Genomic DNA, 19,249 nt, shown 5'->3' with positions numbered 1-19,249 from the left:
GCATGACAAGACAGGTTTTGATGTTCTTTCTCTTACCAAGCCAATAACCATATCTAGACACTTTGCCAACTGTTTTTTGGATACCTAGACTGACATAGGATGATCATGCAATTCAGTTAATATCTTCAGTCTCGATGTTTGTGAATAACTGGTCTGAATTCACCATTGTTGGCAAACCTTTCTATGTTATACAGAACGTTATTATTCAAGACACAATGTTTCAATAATGATCAGATCTTTCGACTTGATTTTTTAACTTCCCATGATCAATACAGGCTAAAATAATTAGTCTTAGTATTAACAATAACTACTGGAAAAGTCGATTCAGTTCACCCATTACAGGTACCAACATGATGATGTGAAACGAACACACAGCTACAGTCATGGTTTAACAAAAAAAACAATTTCTTTGAAAATAACAACATTTAGAAATAAATTAAACATTTCCCAATACACAGTGAATAAACTGGTTGGCCAGGACTTCACATCAACATTAATCAACAATATATCATAAATATCAACATTACTTAAATTATAGAATCAAGAAAAAAAAATCAGAAAGAAAAAATATTCCAAAAACATCTTTTAATATCAATAGCAGTACTGAGTGACAAGCAACAATGATTCATTAACTGTCTCATAATTTTCTCTCTTAAGGAATCTTCTGGCAGAGTTCAGCCTCATGGGATCATAAATATACATACTATTCTGCTACGTTAATACTATCTGTATACCACTGCTAGGGAAGCTGGTGTTGGTTTCCTCATACACACACACACACACACATTTATTCAAAATAAAAATGATTAGCTGGAAGGTGAGTTAGTGTTTTAATGGAACTATAAAGTCTTGACAAATTAAATGACAGAAAAAAATAGCAAATGAACAATAAACACACCCTTAATCATAATAGAATTTATCTCGCAAATCTCCACTGAAAACAATATATCTTCATGTACTTCAGAAATACATTGTACTTACTACTACTTTCTGAGCTTTGGCAGATTCTTCGATTGCAGTAGCTATAGTATCCAGTGCCCCACTAAGTTGATGTTCAGAGTTTGACCATAGGGTAAAAATAGGATGAAATTCATGGAGTTCACTATTGTATTCTACAGTGAAGTAATGTACTTTGTTATTATTGATGCCCTTTATGTTAATCAGCTTTAAAAGAGTATTCACTAAACAAAATGTTAAACAACTTGTTAATGGTTCTTTGTGCTTCAATAACACTTATCATTGCAGGTTTTCATCTTTACTAATAATTTGTCAAAATGACCAATTTTAACTGCTCAAACACAACTTTAAAATACTATATTGAATGTTATGAAATGAATCCCTTCTAAAACTGTGAAATACTTAAAACACACAGTCTATTACTGTTATTACATAGCCTAAAAATATAATATTTATTACAGACAAGCTGAACACCTGTCATATGATGAGAAACAATGATTAATTTTTCTTTTCATAATTATACCTAAATAAATGTTATATGAATGTGTTTTCTAAAATTAATTATAATCTAGTAACAATATATGTATGGAGAGTGACTATCTTTTTGTAGTGTTTCATTTAAACATTAGGGTGTGTTTACATGATAATCTCCTTTAAGTATCACTTTATTAGCATTTGGACTTCTTATAGCTTGAGACATGCAAAAACAACTGATTTACAAAGACATATTCCTACTTGGTCAACTGTATGAACCTGTAAATTATTAATTGTAATGGTAAAGGCAATGAATTCTGAGGTCTTCTCTTTAGACTGTCTTCTCGGTTTTGCCTTTGTTAGCCTGCTGAGTTGAAGGAATGTTTTAAATTGGGAATTTTCAAAATTGAAAAGAGCTGCACCTAAAACTTGCCACAGTTGCAGCCTATCGTTCTAACTGTACAAAATTTGGTGATGTTGCATGAATATGTACCCTTGACAACCAAGCAAATGTATTGGGAATTTCAATTTTCGTACAGCACCAATACCAAACATGGGGTTCTCATATACCCAAGCTGAATTTATTACTTATCACAATCTCTACCAACCAACCCTTAAATGTAATTATATACCCAAAATAGCATATTGTCCCATTTTATATATACATGACCGAAAATTTTAAAATGACAAACTTGTTTGTTGCAGCAGAAAGCAACACTGTTTTGTGCTAGTTGTTTGTCAATTGGTACTACAATGGCCGAGATATCATTGTGACAGACTGACAAGAAAGAAGTTAGTGAAAGTGAGTTTGGTTGTAGTGGGCAATTTCTAAAGTGAGTTTCACAGCTTTTATTTTAATGAGAGATACAGGAGGGTGTTCTAAAGTAACTAAATCTGCCTTTGTGGACTTCAAGAACAACAACAAAAAGAGACAGTTATTTAAAACTCTGGATACAATTGTGATAATCAATAATGTATCAACATTTTTGTACACTTGTAAAATGTGTTTTCAATATATAATTTTAAAACACGAGGATTGTCTACTGTCTGCTTATTATTGAAATTTATCACCAACAAGTCACAGACACCTACTACAATGAATCCTGCCCACACATATGTATAAACCTGACAATATTTAAATTTTATTTCTTTTTTTCTATAAAACTCAAACCAGTCAGCTTTATTCGTGTGATTTATACAACATACATTATACAATTTTTAATTATTATGGTAAAACCATGTTTTCTCTACGTAACTTTCTCAAAACAGGCTCAGTCACTTTGATTGACCATATGTCTTCCTTATACTTGTTTGAAGTATTTATAGATTTGATACTACTAACTTTAACATTAAAATATCTGATTTTTTTGTGTACAAAAGACTTGTAATGTTCACTAAAGGTTAGCCAAATTTTATGAAGGTAATGAAATATTTTTACTAAAGATTTCTTGTGAATAAATCAAGTATTTCAATACTATTTGTTTTGAATAATTTGTGTGCATAATGATTTTTATGCTAAGATTAAAAATACTTTTCATCGTCTCAAAAATCTCAACTTTCATTTGTGTAATCTCTAAAACCTCTTAAATACATTCACTTTAAAAGTTTGTTTCCAGTGAATCTTTACATTTTATCTTTAATTTTCTCTACCCTAGCTCTATAAAAGTTTGGCCAATTTGACTGATCTTATAAACATAAACATACACAAAAGCAATAAATCAAAAATACCCTCTTTTCTTTCTGAAATGACATCACATTGTAACTTGAATCTACATTTGTTTATCATAAGTAGCTTTAAACTTGTAACATATATAATATACATCTATTTTATTATTTTAATGCCTTTTGAACCATGTCTAGCTACCATACATGTCATTATAGGTTGTAAATCACTTGGTAGAGCATACAGCTCACGTTACACTATTGAATTACATTACCCATGAGCTGATCACATGTGTGCCTCATGAAATATTATCATTATTAATTATTTAACCTAAAGCAATCCACATTTTTGCATTTTAATTACTTTATAATAACAAAGAAAGAATAAACATGAAAAATAAGATATAAAGAATTACCCATGTCTTTTTCCTTTGCTGTCTCCTGTCAATGACACTTAACCCTACTTTTTACACTAATGGTTATAATGTAAAAAATAATTTTGATTTAATTAAATAATGCACCAAAGAACATAGAATAATAACACGCCAAAAGCACAAAATTTCCTCTAACTATTACAATTTTTCTGGCTTTCTAACTATGCAAAAAGAGCCATTAGAAATTCATTTAAGATAGACATTATCTTTCCAGTGGGAACAAAGCTCATTCCAAAAAGTGAAACTGATAATTTTCTTTTCAGAAAAAAATACAATACATCATTTAGTAGATGAAAATCTTAGATTTTGGTTACAGATAATATAGAATTAAATGTAAGAGAGAACTAGAAACCAATCCTGAAGAGAAGAAGTGATAGGTTGGTATGACAAGTGGGGTCTGGTTTTCTTTTCTCTGATTAATAGAATACATTTTCAATGGAGGAAAATGTTAACCTCTGACACACTTTCACTCCCATACACAGAAAGCTAAAAACCCATGTTGAAATGGTGGAAAAAATTATGTGAAATTTACCTTGATTCATTCCGTTCAGTAAGGGGCACATAAGGTAATAAAATACCTCATGGAAACTGGATCTCATCCAGGGTATACTCTTTGCCCCTGATCAGGGCTAGAAGAGACAAAAGGTCTGCAAGGACAATTAAAATATGCATGTGTTTCTCCAAGTGAAGGCACATGAGATATCAATAGCCAACAAGTGTAATGAGCTTTGGGCTCATCCAAATGCACATCTTTTCAGCCCACAGTCTCCATGAGTCAAAAATAATTGTGAGACAATACCACTTGTGATAAGTATCCACTGTCAGATAACTATGAGTCCCTCACCAGTTACAGAAAGGGGGGCACCATGTAGATATATTTGTTTAGTTTGTACAATTAATACAGATATTTACATAAACACAACTCAACCATCAGATACTATGAGGTTGTTGCTTCCTATAGAAGTAGGGTGTGTAACTGATAGATCATAGATGGACATGAAATATCTGTATCTATGCTAGCATCAGATACAGGGGGCTCAGGACATTGCAGGAGCAGAATGTATCACAAAGATATATATATATATATGAGCATGAAAGAGTAATTTGTGTCCAAATTCCATTTGGAAATTGTGATGTATCTACATGTAATGAGGTGATCTGTACTAAACCCCAGAAACACCTCTGTCTCACTTCACACCATAAACAGACACTTATTCTACTCTTCAGCATCGATGTTCCAAATGTGAGGATTCTTCTTGGAACCAATCCTAACAATTGGGTGCTGGTAAGTGGAAAAGGTCTCCCATGCTCCACTTGCATAGGGGAGAACTAGAGAATGTGCCTAGATCCACATAGTGGACACCTACCAGTAAGGTCTTTTATTCGAGACAGTGCAATGGATGAATGTAAGACTTCTTTTTGAAAAGCCAGCAAGCATTAGCTAGAGAAGTGGACAGTTACACAACTCTGGTGCTGGTTTTACTGTGACGGTCTTTAAAATTAGTACAGTCTGGATCAGATTATTGAAAATATTGTAGTATTACCACAAGTAGAACTCCAGTGTTCTTTTAGCATACCTCATCTCAAAATGGACACTGACTGGGCTAGGGCAGATGATACGAGTGCCTTCCATTATCCTGCTCCAATGCAGATTTCAGATAAGTTAACCTTAGGAAGCAACTCTAACCACCTAGTGGGATCCACAAACAGAGAAAGGTGAGGCAGAAATACATAAATGATGACAATCACCTGTTAAATGTTCAGGGTCTATTGTAATCAGTGTAAGTTTACATTTTTCTGGAGATGAGAAAGCCAGGTGGTAAAGGTTGTGGGCAATGAAAGTGTGTTAGGCAGTCCATGTGTCAGCCTATAGAATCTCTTCCAGTAGATAATAATAGTGAGCAGCCAGAGAATGAATCAGGTGCAAAAATCTGTTGAAAGGAGACTCAAAATAGTCTGTTTATTTTTATTTGGGGATGGATAATCAATCTGGATAAGTTGGCAGATCCATATTGTAAGGGTTGAGAGAAAAAGGTCTCAAGAAGAGGAAAGATGGGAATCTTTGATGAAAAAAGTACAGGAGACATAACAATACAAGTTTATCCAGGTCTGATTAATCAGAGATATGGGAGATAAGGAGAAGGTACATAACAGAAAATGTGGGTTCACTTTCCATAGCAGGCAATGTTTGAGACAGAAAGGAGCAGTTGGAATAGAGAATAATGTATGAGTGGTGAAAAGTCTGGGAGGAGTCAATGACATAAACACTGAAATGATGATGAACACATATAAGAAGGAAAAGAAGTTTTGAAAGAGAGAGCAAATGATTCTCGCTTTGTAAATCTAAAGACTTACTGCTGTCTCATCAAGGAACCCAGTAAAAGATTCTAAGGACTGCAAATTGAGGAAAGGGAGAGTGATTGTAAGCAAGTAGGAAGGAATCAAGCAGTCAAGAAGGAAATAGGGTAATACTGCAAGAACAAAGTTGTTTGATAAAGGATATAGAATGAACAGAAATATTTGTAGAGGGAGAAAAAAAGAAAAATAATCATGAGGAGGAAGGATATATGAGTATACAGGAAGCATTATAAGTAATGGGTGAAAGGGAAAGGTTGGTACATATCTGGGTGATAAGATCTTTAAACCTGAAGAAGACTAAAGTTATTTTTCAGAAGTAACAGGGGTACAAAAGGCAAAGCCAGATGATAGAAAAAGTCACCCCATTTCATCCTCCTAAACTTCTGCCTCAATATCCTGGGAAGAAAAATGTGGCAGGTGTGGGAGAAGCGGATCGAAGTAACAACATGGATGTCATCACACACACTGGATGATGACTCTCATGTCATCAACATACAAATAATTCTGAAATTGGTCATTATGAGAATTATTGTCACTTGCATTAGGTGAAGAAGAATTCACACTGTAGAGAAATTGAAGACACAAAGTTATACAAGTGAAATACTTTGAAAAATCTCGTGAAAAACACGTCTGAATCAGACCATGCCAAGGAAAAGAATGACATAATTCAGATGCAAACATAGATAAAGCTTTCTTTGCAAGGAAGTGTATCACACTCCTTTTGGTTGATAGTTTTTCTGCAGCATGTCATTATGCAGTAATGAAATTTTACATCATTCATGTGAATTTTAGGTGGGAGATTTTGAAAGGCTGGTGACATGCAAGTCTCTCAGATAGATAATGTGATCTTAATAGGAAAATAACTTTCTTGTGTGGAGATGAGCAAACATATCAGAACTAATAACTTACTTCTTGAAAATATAACAGGATTTAAGTTTGAACAAAAACATAATTTATAAATGTTAGCAAGTTTTTTAAAAAATTGGATATTTAACAACCTTATGGAGTGAAACAAAAATATTATGTTTGGCTATTATGATCACATACATCATATCATATTGTGATCAACCTAAAAATATTAATATACCATTATCATACTTTTTAGGTAATGTTAATAACAGCATTTTCTTGTAACATGTGTATGCAACCAATGGAAAATGGTGAATAAAACTAATTTAGTGTTAACCCTAGTTCTTAAAACAACTATTCTTTTACATAAATGTATTAGCAAAGATAAATAATATGTACTTTATCCAGAAATAAAGAACAGCTCTTAAACACGATAAGCAATATATGCTAATTTTCAACATTATACAATTTCAGTTTTGAGTCGCACAATGGTGGTTAAGCTTGTATAAAAAAAATATTATTGACATTCACAACTTACCCAACTGTTCTTTTTGTATTCTCTGACCAATTCTCTCTAAATTTCCTAGTTTTTCACTTAATTTTTGTGTATATTCATTCAGCGATTCAAATTCTTCACATCGGTTTTTCATCAAGTACGTTGTGGCCAAGCTGTGGAAGGTTCCACTCACTCTACCCATCAGACCAACATTCTGCTTCTTCTGTGCAGCAAATTCCTGATTACATTACATGCAAGTAAAATTAAGTGAGATTACATCAAAACCCTAAATAAAAAGACATCAAGGAAAGCAGTTACTGAAACAGAAACAAAATACATTATTTATAGACAGGAACTGTATGAAAATGACGTTGATGGATTACAAGCACTTTTTGAGTTTGAAGCTGGATTAAGCGTCATTAGCAATACGTCTTTCATTTGATAGGTGATAATAATAACTGTTCCTTGATGTTAATGCCATTTTAATATCACATTTAAAGCAATAATTCTAAACCTTAGAGCAAATGTTGACACCTAGTACAACTTATAGAATTGGTAATCTTACATGTGCAAAAGAATCTAAAAGTTGTATTAAATAAAAAGCAAAAAAGACTGCATTTAGTTTATATTCAAGTCATTTTGCAGTTTTGCTGTAAACAACTGTGACTCTGGGTGACAAACAACTAACTAACACACACTGAGTGTGGAAGTGTTATGCGTGATGACAATGAATCAATGCATTATTATTTGTATTACTTCTAAAGAAAAGGGAAACTTTTGCTTATTTAATGACATTGCAAAAATAAAATAAAGACACACGATTAGCAAATTCAATTTTTATGCTTACACACAAGATATTACTGCACAAAAACAATGTTGAATTATGGATGAAATGATATAAATTTGTTTTAGATCAATGAATAATTACTTAACAGCGTAACAATAATGTCTTTGTAGCTCAGCAAACACCTCACTGTAGGCATCATTTTGAATTTTAATATATCTGTGGGTCCAATTTTACTGTAACGTGCAAACTTCAGTAGGTTTGTTCAAAACATTCCCAGTCACCCCATTTAAATATAATTTTCATCCACATTTTTGTAATGAAGCCTTAAGTATATGTATTTTATACTTACAACAAGTTTTAAATTAACATAAAGTTTTAAAAGTAAATTTACTGGTTGTAATGGTAAAATACATTGATTTTTACATGTAACTGTTCTGTAACACCAATTATGCAATATTTCTTAGCTAAACTGTGAATGTAGCAATTCATTTGGTTTGATTTAGACATTTACAAAATCCTTTTCCAGTACTAAGTTGAAGACATTTAGTGCACACAGTAAGCTATATGGCAGGCATATAAATGAATAACATCATTGTCTTGACCCATATATTTACAAAAAGATAAAAGGTTACAACAGATATTAGCCAAGATTAAGAAATGATTTAGTTTAATATTAACTAAAAATAACAAACTATGAGCATTTTTTTTGATATTTTTATACTGTATTCAAATATAGATGTACAGGGTGTTCGGAAAGTCCCTGTGCAGTTTTGTAATCAGCATTCATTCAATCTATTTCGAGCCAGCAACTGATAGCGGTGTTTAAAAACAAAATAAGAAGGATCCAACCCTGTATTGATGCCAACGTGGGTCAGTTTTAACATTGTTTATAATTGTCATTCATATTTACCTCCTGTATTCTATATTGAAACATGTCTGTTAATAAATGTATAAGTGCACAGTGACTTTCCAAACACCCTGTAGAAGCAAACAAGTTTCTATTAAAAAAATTAATGATTATTTTAAATGTCAATGTAATGCCAATTACTAATCAATTTACAATGTTCTTCAAAAATGCATGCTTCTTTTTGACCAACAAAAAATTCAAATTTGAAAATGCTATTTATAAGACTCAAACAATTTTTTTCCTATTTTCATAGACAGAACATATTTATAAAACTAATTTTAATAATTATCAACAGAATTAAACAAATTTCATTCTCTTTTCTGCATATTCTGTTACAAAACTAACAATATAATTATCAACAAGAAGTGTAAACTAAGGCAAAACAAATCACTGTCCAAACTTCATCATGGAAATTTTTGCTGCTGTTGCTCATGTACGGACTAAAAACGTGTAGGAAACGTAACTGATATGATAACATCTATCAAAAGTACAAGTTCAACCAATTTATAGGACTAATGATAAGCTCTAAACCTTTTGAAAAAAAGAATCTTTTTATGTTAGTTTTTAATGATTAAAAAATCTTTGCATTTCAAATTTTCTAGAAATTAATTTACTTAAAAAAGCTCTTGCATAACATACATGTTAAATAATATACTAACCCAAACTTTAAATGTCAAGAAAACTTTTAAATTTTCACTGTGGGATAACAAAGAATGATCTGCTACACGATTTAGAAATTTGTTCAAGCCCACCATCCGGGTTTTAAGGAACTCACTGTTAAATCTTTGAAACCGCTGCATACTGTGTTTTTCTGGCAGAGGCTAAAACATAAAAATGTCAAATAGAAAAGTAAAACAAAAATCTTTGAGACAAATTAACAATAAAATTTCAATTAGGACATAATGTCATAGCAAATTTAATTTGTTGTAAACATTTGATTTTGTACTCTTAAACATAATTTTTAAACATACTCACTGATATAAACTGATGTTTTTAAACTTTGAAATGATCAGATCTCAAATCATGTTTCTTCTTTAAATATCTCTGTATGACATCCAATTTATCACATATTTCATGAATATAATTTTTTAATCTTGTCAGACATGACATATATTTAAATAAATATGAGTTAATTCCAATTGAAATTTAAGTGGGTATACAATTGTGTCAAACTTCTTCAAAATGAAAAATATCAATGACAAACATTTCATATATCTTAATATCTTTTTCTTCAAATTTACATGAAGACAAATAAATGTTCTCACATTTACAAACAGCTGCTTAGTCAAGAAAAGTTTTTTTTTTACAAAAATACACTGGCTTGACTGGTTACTCAAGCAATTTTATTTTTAAAGGCCACAATGGGCTTATTTTGTTTTTTTGGGGGGAGAGGGGAACAGTATTACACTTAACCTTTTTTTTTTAACCAGATAAGTTTGAAAAATATATGCAACTTAAAATTGCTTTTTGAACACTCAACTGAATAGGATGAGGTTGTACTGTGATTTGTAATTATGCAACCATGTACTCAAACAAAACAAAAATGAAAACTTATTTTTTCAAGACTTAAGTATTAAATGTTAGCTCATACACACAGGAATGATGCAGCTTGGATATTCTTCTTCTAATTTTTCCCGGAGCCAGATAAAGTCATTATAACGTCTTCTTACACTGTACTCACAGTCATCGAAGTCGCTACGAGTTGTCTGTATAAGAAATATGTAAAATTTAAATAATTATTAATAGAAAACAAAATAACACCTTTTGTTAAGTTTCTGCAAACAAAGAAATTATTCTAGTGAGAAAATAAAACTTCACTGTTTCATTAGAAGAACTATATTAAGCAACAGGCACTTGTTTTACCATAATTATCATGATTCATATTTTATTGTTCAGATTAATTTCCAGCAATTGAAGGACTGACTTCCTTAGCACTTTCAGAATGTTTTTCAAGCAATTTCTGGAAATTAAGATCTACACAAAAAAATTAAATTTCACAATAATTTTATAAAATTTCTATATTTGATCAACATATGAATGCAGACAAAAAAGAAAAACTTTACTTATTGTGCTCACCTATACAAAATACATAAAAGTTAGATACATAGATATATTCTGCTATTATAATATTTAAGTACTTTTACAAAATTACACTTTCAATAATTTTGAAGCCCTTGAAATTCTATTTCCAATTTTAAGTACTTTCAACAATATTTATGCACCCTAAGTTATGTTACTGGTTAAATATTTCAGTTTTCACTTCCTGAATAATCTACTGATTTATTTAAATACCTAATTTTGTTACTCAGTTTGTAGATTTGGCCTAACCTATATTTAATAAGATATGATTGGGATAATAGCCAAAAAATTTTATTAGTGATAAGAGCAAACAATTTTTAAATAATTAAATTTTATTTCCTAGGAATATTACAGAGATTCAATCACACTTTTTAAAACAATTTATGGGTGACATGATTAGCACCTAGTGCATGCAGTTCTTGTGAAACTCCACACTTTTTGATAATGTAATGTCACCATCAGTAGATTAATTCACACAATGTAGTTATTAAATGATGTAGAACCAATGAATACAACATTTTGTAAAAGATAATCTTCAATATTCTTTGTAGGAGTTGGAAAACTTGCACAGCAGAGCATTTAGTACAGCATTGGGTTCCCAAAGTACAATCCAATTTAGAACAATGCTCTCACACACCTACTAAAAGCTAAACCTTTAGAAAAGGACATAACATGTTATTACAGTAAAGTAAGGTAGGCTCATGTTATTATTAACAGAAAATAATCAAGTATGTGAAGTTGATGAAAATTCATAAACTAAAAGTTCAATGGTTTTCATAACTTCAAATCAGTGGCTGTTTTATAAAAAAGTTAGACACAGAAGCTGGATTCACAAAACATACAATCAAATACCAGTCAAATCTTACTGAAGTTGTTCAAATGGACTTCAGTACTTTTTGTTTACTTTAGACATGGGTCCATGAAAGATTACCTGTCAATTTTTACTGTATAATACTGATTTCATCATCCTTCACAGAAATAGTGCTGCAATGGAAATTACTGTTTGGTAACCATGATCAATAGTGGAAGAAATTATCCTTAAGTAGCTGGAACATTGTCTTATTAGTTACATTAGTATATTCATAGAGGTATTATATTTTTGTGAAATGAATGTAATCTTCCTCACTAAAGAACTTCATTCACATGCATGACTTCAGGTAATATTGTTTTGATTATTAAAGTTACATCAAATGAACTCAAAGAAAATGCTGATTACTGAATGGCTTACTAGACATGGACTCACAATATGTAACACAAATAAGTCTAACCCATTTACACTAACAGGACTCGTGAAGCTTTGAAAAAAGAAATGTATGGTTGTTGTTACATGTTACTTGTATGTTGTTACAAGTTGATTTATTTCTTGGCACATGTGCCTACAATTCTTTCTAGCCTGTATTGTAAAATATAAATGCATCAAAACTTCTCTTTTCAAAGATTATAACACTTAGTAGTAAATAAATTTTATCCTTTCTAGCTGATGATGGAATTAGAAACAAATTCCAAAATGTGATAATCAAAGACTTTTTGTACTTCTGATTTTAATAATTCTTAAAAAGCTTCAACTTTCACTTTATATTTATTTATTCAAAGACACATCTACTACCATCACAACTTTTCTTGCCAAACATTGTGCCATATTTTGTTTTTCTAGAAATGAAGTAAATTTGTTTTCACTGAATTATATATTATCTATCACACACTATGAAAACAATTTTTAAAAGTTTATAACATGAAATTTAGAGTACTGTTGTTAATGAGGAATCAGTTTAGTTAGTAACAGTGTACTAAAGCCAAATATCCATCTTCTGTATAACAGTTTTATTATTTCTTTAATTAAATATTAGTTTATTGAGTAATACATATCTCCATTTTTTGTACAAATCTTATACTATTTTCTCAACCTACTGATTCTAACTGGTTGTACAGCACTCTTTACCATACTTGTGAAGGGCATGAATAAGAGTAGCTTCCAATACAGCTTGAAATTATGCTTAATATTTTCCTTATCTATAATACTAGTAACCAAGAAATGTTAATTTTAATAAACAAAGTTTCAGTAATTTATCCATCCAAGAAACAGTATTAATGATGATTTCATCTTATTCATGTTAAATTTTGTATATATATCTTCATATACAACACTTTAGAATTAAAAAGTAGCTTAACCTAAATTGTTGTGTTTGAAAATGTCTATGGCATTAAATGAAAGGTAACTCAGAAGTGTATTTTAAGAAACTTAAGCAAGTTGGATATAGGAATATTGGTAATAGGTGAAAATAATCAACTAGTTGAATGTTATTAATCAATGAGTAATTGACAATTAATTACTAGATTCCTTTAACCACTCAGCTACAATTCTAAGAATCCCCTAATCCAAACAGTCTGTATCAGTTACTTGTTAAAAAAAAGTCTACTCTCTTCAGTATTTACCTTGCAAGTTCTTACCTTGGTTATTATTCTAAAAGTAACATAGCTATCTAAGGTACTGGAATGTTTCTCAGGATTATCAACTCGAACAATCAGATCACGTAAGCCAAACTCATCATCACCAAGAGACAATGAGCCCATAAGTGAGGAGTCAGGAGTTATAACACTTCCTTCAGATGGACTTACATCCTGAAACTGTAAGGAATTAGAGGGTTTCTTAAATTTCATCAAATAACATAAATGCCTTAATATTCTTATACAAGTTAACTTTCTCTCATAGAAAAATGAAATAGGCATGAAGTTCTTTTTAAATTACTATGCAAACAATTAAACATAAAATAATGTGTACTATTAACATAACTTATACAATTGTGGATAAAAAGGGAAAACAATAAATTTAATGTTAAACAATACAAGCATTTCTAAATTATATGAGAATTCCACAACTTAAAGAAATTGAAAAAGAACAATGCATACTTCCAAGATTTAAAGTATTTCTGTCCAGGTATCATATCTGTAAACAAACTTTGAAATTAACTATCAGAAAGTAATAGCTTTGAGTGAATAATAGCACAGTTTTTACAAGGATTCATATATTTAAAGTAGTTATCTCATTTATTTCTGTTGTTGGGTTTACAAATTTTATAAGTTGCCTTTAGTAATTACGATAATCTTGATCTCAGAAATTGAATTACTCATATGAATGAAGTAGTGTCATTTTACAAAGTGCCACCCATATATATTGGTGGTCCTAGATTTCATTTTAACACAAAATGTTTCATAACACCCAAGGTAAAAGTTGGTATATTTGACCAAGCTGAGTAAGAAAGCAAATACTGGATCCTGTTTTTATTGTAACCATTTTGGATACCTTTCCATGATACTCTTGCAATTTGAATAATATAAATATATTATTTATATTACTCGTATAGTAAATATCCTTAACAAATTTCTAAAAAAATTATTAATAAGCATTGTATTCATACAGTAAAAATCCTACTGCTTGTGAGGGTATGATGGAAAAGTACCTCATTTTCAATATTAGTTCTGCTTGGAAAGGTTGAGAGAAAGAGCTTTTGACAACAATAAAACTTACGAATTATATTTGTATATTTCCCCTTACCTTGAATAATTACTTGTATCAAACTTGTTTACTTTTATATATTTCTAATTAGTTTCAGTTCTTAAAGATAATGTAGAATGAAGGAAAGGGCCATTAGTTATTTTCAGATATTGTGGAAAAGTGCATCTCTTACAGTCATTTATAAATGAGAAAACACCAAAATCAGAGAAGAGTACAAAGATGTTTACTGTCATTACAGTTTGTGTTCTAGTGAAGTGTTCCTGAAAATATAGCAAATTTACTGTTATAAATATATTTATTACTGGTATTAAAGTTGATTACATTGTTAGAAGAAATGTAATACTGTGTGATGTCTAAGTTTCCAATTTCTTATTACAAATGCAAACTACAACATAACTGTATTCATTTCCAAGTTCCTGATTTCATTGTGATTATTAATACAAGATTCTCTATGTTTAGATCTTGATTACTTACATAATTTAAATTTCAAACTTTAAAATTATTATTACCACATTTTGTTTCCTATTCAGTTTCACTTCAGCAAATGGTTTTTTTCCATAACACAGATTTTTTTTAATGTTTTAGTTAAGAGATTAGACAGGATATATTACAAAGCAGTAGTAAGGAAAACAAAGGCAATTTAACAAAAGTGATAACAGACTTGTCTGACTTGTTAAACTGTAAAAGATAGCATAATGTCACCTCCATGAAAATTACATTTGCTCCACGCTATTAAGAATTCTAAAAACTCTGCTTATGTTCTAAAATGTTATAGTTGATTCCAATTACTAGGATACTTACAAAATGGGATAAAAAAAAAGAAAGAAGAGATATTAAGAAGTGTTTTTATGTCCTACCTTTATGTGTATATTTGCACCTGAAATTATCCCTGTACTTAAGAGGGCCTGACTATATAAGAGAAATATATAAACCAGTACAGAAACTGATCTGTTTGTTTATGAAAACAACCATAAGAATTTATTAATAGAATAATATACTGATACAAGTGCACTGTTTTAGGTTAAATAATGACATCAAACACAATCATCTCACCTCAGATGAAATTATTTCATTCCCAGAATTCAAATTTAAAGGATCAATGAATAATTTTGAATCATTCCCCAAAGTAGAACTGGAAAGTCTGTCAGCTTCTTGCTGGGAAAATTCTCCACTTTCTGTATCATTTTCTGATGACTTTTCCATAATTAAACTAAACCTTTAAAACTGATAACCAAAGCTGAAGTCTTTATCTTTGAGATTTATGTTAAACAAACTGTAAATTCAAGTATCCTATTGAAGGCTTCTTCACTCATACATGACCTATCAAAAAAATATAATACATTACCAATTGCATGAATGATAAAACAAAAACTGAAAGATTATTAACTTCATAATATTCATATTGCACTCACTAACAAACCTATAAAAACATAGTATTTTTAGTATACCAAAATATACACAGTAATAACAAAGAACACAGAATACAAAATTTGTAATTATCTCCTGTTATCTCAAATATGCTAAAGATAAAAATTACAATTTCTTCAAGCTTCCACACATGCCTTAAATACAAATACATATTAGTATATTATATTCCTTTACATACATTGTGTATTTCACTTGCATATATAACAGTCATTACACTATGTAACAAAATGTTTACTTTTTCTTGTTCCTGGGCAGAAAGTGTTATTTCCCAATTGCTTATGCTAAAGTAAATGGAAAAGACTTAATTTTCTCTTCAAACTTTGCTTTTGTGACCTGGGTAATGAAATGTTCAAATTTACCCATTTTCCAGAACATTCCAGAGATCTTGGTCAAACAAAGTTGAATGCCAAGCTTCTGACATCTAGGCTCAAGGAATGGGATTTGTTAGATGAAAGTGTACAAGTCACAAGTCAAATGAAGCATCACCGACATTTTTCAAGCTTCTTGACTAGTCAAGATGGGCTCTGCTTCTGCCACAATGTACCGGTCTGTGCGAGGCAATTGGAATTGCCTGTAACCTGAACAAGTGGCACCTCTTCATTGATAGCTCATTCAGAAGCAAAGATGTGCTGCTCTATGACGGAAATAAGTATCCGTCTCTTCCCCTGGCTCATTTGGTGCACCTCAAAGAGAAATGCAACAGCATCAAAACCTTGCTAGAAACCTTGAAATATGATGAGTATGGCTAGAAGGTTATAGGAGACTTCAAATTGGTGGCATTCCTGATGGGCCTCCAAGGAGGCTTTACCAAGTTTCCCTGTTATCTTTGACTTTGGGACACTGCAGTATACTACAACAGGAAGCACTGGCCACAATAGACATAGTTCTCTATGGGGAGGTACAATGTCAAGTGTGAGCCACCAGTGGACCTCAAGAAGGTGTTGTTCCCACCATGTCTTATGAAACAACTTGTCACAGCCCTTGATAAGGAGCCTGCAGTCTTCAAGAACCTTTGAGACTTCTTCCCTGAGCTGTCTGAGGCAAAGATCAAAGCTGGTATCTTCATTGAACCACAAATAAAGAAGATCCTGGAGTGCACAGAATTCTCCAAGAATCTCAGTAGGAAGGAAAAAAAGCTGGGAGCAGCTTTGTCACAGTTGTTCGGGGCTTCTTGAGCAATCACAAGGCCAAGGTTCTGGTGAACAACTATGGCAAAATGGGCTGCAGAATGTCCCTAGAAGTCCATATCCTTGACGCTCATCTTGATAAATTCAAGGAGAACATAGGAGCATACTCAGAGGAGCAAGGCGAGTGCTTCCACCAAGATATACCGTACTTTTAATGCCACTACCAAGGAGCATATAACAAAAGCATGAGAGTATATTTGGAGGCTGATACGTGAAAGTGATTTACATTAAAGTTGCAAATCTCAAAAAACTACTCACTTCTAAAACTTTTCTTCATTTTTGTTTAACTTTAGTATAAATATGTGTAAATCTTGATTCATATGTTGTTTTTTTCAGACCTTATGTAAATGAAAATGTGCAAATTTGCCTGTTTTTACATACAAAATAGGATAATTTCTAATTTTCATTATCCAGGTCACAAAAGCAAAGTTTGAAGATAATAATGGCCATTTTCTGTACTTTTACAACATAAGCAATTAAGAAATAACACATAATATTTAGGAACAAAATTTGTGTTACATAGTGTTATGCATACATAATGTTCATATGCAACACAATTAGACATTACTGACACTTTGTTGTATTCTATCTCATTTGTTTCTAAATTTGAAAACTCTGCAAGAAATTTGGCTAGAACTTTCAGCAAACTTCAACAAAGACAAATTTACAACTTGCAACCAAAAACTCGAGTTTGTCCTTCTAGGGTCAATGATCATTAAATGAGTAAGATGGAAAATAATGGCACTAAAGAAAAGATTCTTAAATTGTACAAGTAATCATTCCAATAGTCTTGTATCTTTACTAGAGCAAAGTGATTAAAGGATTGTGCTAATCCCACTATCATGTGGCTCAAACAATTACATTCAATCATCAGATTATTTTCACAAAATTTGGATATTTGGAATAATAAAAACTAGTGATAATCGAAAACTATAGTAGCTAGTTACTTTTATGATATCAACTGATTTAATCATAATTTCAGTTATTTAATTATTTTATGCAACATTAACCAATGTAACTGATGCTCATCAAACTTACTACCCAGTTATAGTCTTCAATAATATAGACTAATAATGTCAAGAAGAATGCCTCCCATTTTCCATTGCAACATAACACAAAACTATACCTTTATATACAAATAATTCACCATTAGCCTGAAGCCAACAATGATTGCAATGTTTCTTAAAGCCAGAAGCATATAAATAAAACTCTTTCAGTACACTCTACTGGCTTTGAGCTTGTGGCTTCAGATTAGACAAATAGTAAAAATTGTAAATCTTTATCTGGAATATTTAGTAAACTTACCTTTCAAAATCAGTTATTGAATATGGATTTATAAAATGCAACTTAAATAGGGATCAATGCTTTCTTCCTATTTAAATGATATTGTAAATATATCCAGGAATATTTTTCAGACGTTTTTATTCAAGTGAGCTATGTTTAGTCGCATCTTTAAACAGAATGTAGGTAGTTCTGAATTTACTTCAAATATAACTTCAGCCCAAGTTTATACATTATAGTATCATTCTAAGTTTGAACTCAGCTCAAGGCTTAAGCAAGAGTTATCCTACATACAAGTGGCCATGAACAGAAATAGGTTAATTATTATTATTTTTAAAGTGCATTTAATAATACTTATAAAAACATTTAAGAATTGGTTTTAAAAGATTAAATGATTTTTATATAGTTAAAGGGGTTTAGAATTAAATTCTATATTTAATTAGTTTCAAGGAAGAAAATTTATTCCCTCTGAAAACAATGAAATGCACATTTTTAGTGATTTAAATTAACAATAAGAAGACTAAAAACTCTTGTGGTTCAATCTTTATGCCCCATGTCTAACCCTAAAAATAGGTCTCCATACCAATTTTATGCAATGCACCCAGTGAATGTGGGAATCAAGAAACAAAATTTAAAATTCATTCATTGATAATGCAACATATCATTTACAAAGTTTATTAAATGTATGATTGTCCCACTGTAAGAAGACACTTCAAACTGTATTATTATACATCATCCTTTTAAACTAAAAGATGCAAAGTTTGCTTTAAGAAATGCAGATCCATTAAGTAGCACTAATAAGAAAATTTGCATAGGATTATCATCTGCCATTGCAT

The 19,249-nt window shown here is 30.9% G+C and overlaps 1 protein-coding gene across 1 annotated transcript in view; it reads right to left on the bottom strand.

Moving 5' to 3' along the window:
• The window catches only part of LOC143245081 (sorting nexin-7-like), a 28,034-nt gene that overhangs the window by 7,832 nt on the left and 953 nt on the right, over positions 1 to 19,249 (bottom strand). The window contains exons 2-7 of the mRNA XM_076490927.1: positions 15,571 to 15,837; positions 13,452 to 13,628; positions 10,520 to 10,630; positions 9,584 to 9,745; positions 7,273 to 7,468; positions 982 to 1,112 (exon numbers count right to left, since the gene is read on the bottom strand). Coding sequence (XP_076347042.1) covers positions 982 to 1,112; positions 7,273 to 7,468; positions 9,584 to 9,745; positions 10,520 to 10,630; positions 13,452 to 13,628; positions 15,571 to 15,720 — 927 coding nt within the window. The 5' untranslated portion in view covers positions 15,721 to 15,837. The remainder of the gene's footprint in view (positions 1 to 981; positions 1,113 to 7,272; positions 7,469 to 9,583; positions 9,746 to 10,519; positions 10,631 to 13,451; positions 13,629 to 15,570; positions 15,838 to 19,249) is intronic.

This window comes from Tachypleus tridentatus, chromosome 2, assembly GCF_004210375.1.
Source record: "Tachypleus tridentatus isolate NWPU-2018 chromosome 2, ASM421037v1, whole genome shotgun sequence".
NCBI lineage: Eukaryota > Metazoa > Arthropoda > Merostomata > Xiphosura > Limulidae > Tachypleus > Tachypleus tridentatus.
Note: the sequence above shows the minus strand (reverse complement) of the source record. Positions and strands in the feature narration are given on the sequence as shown.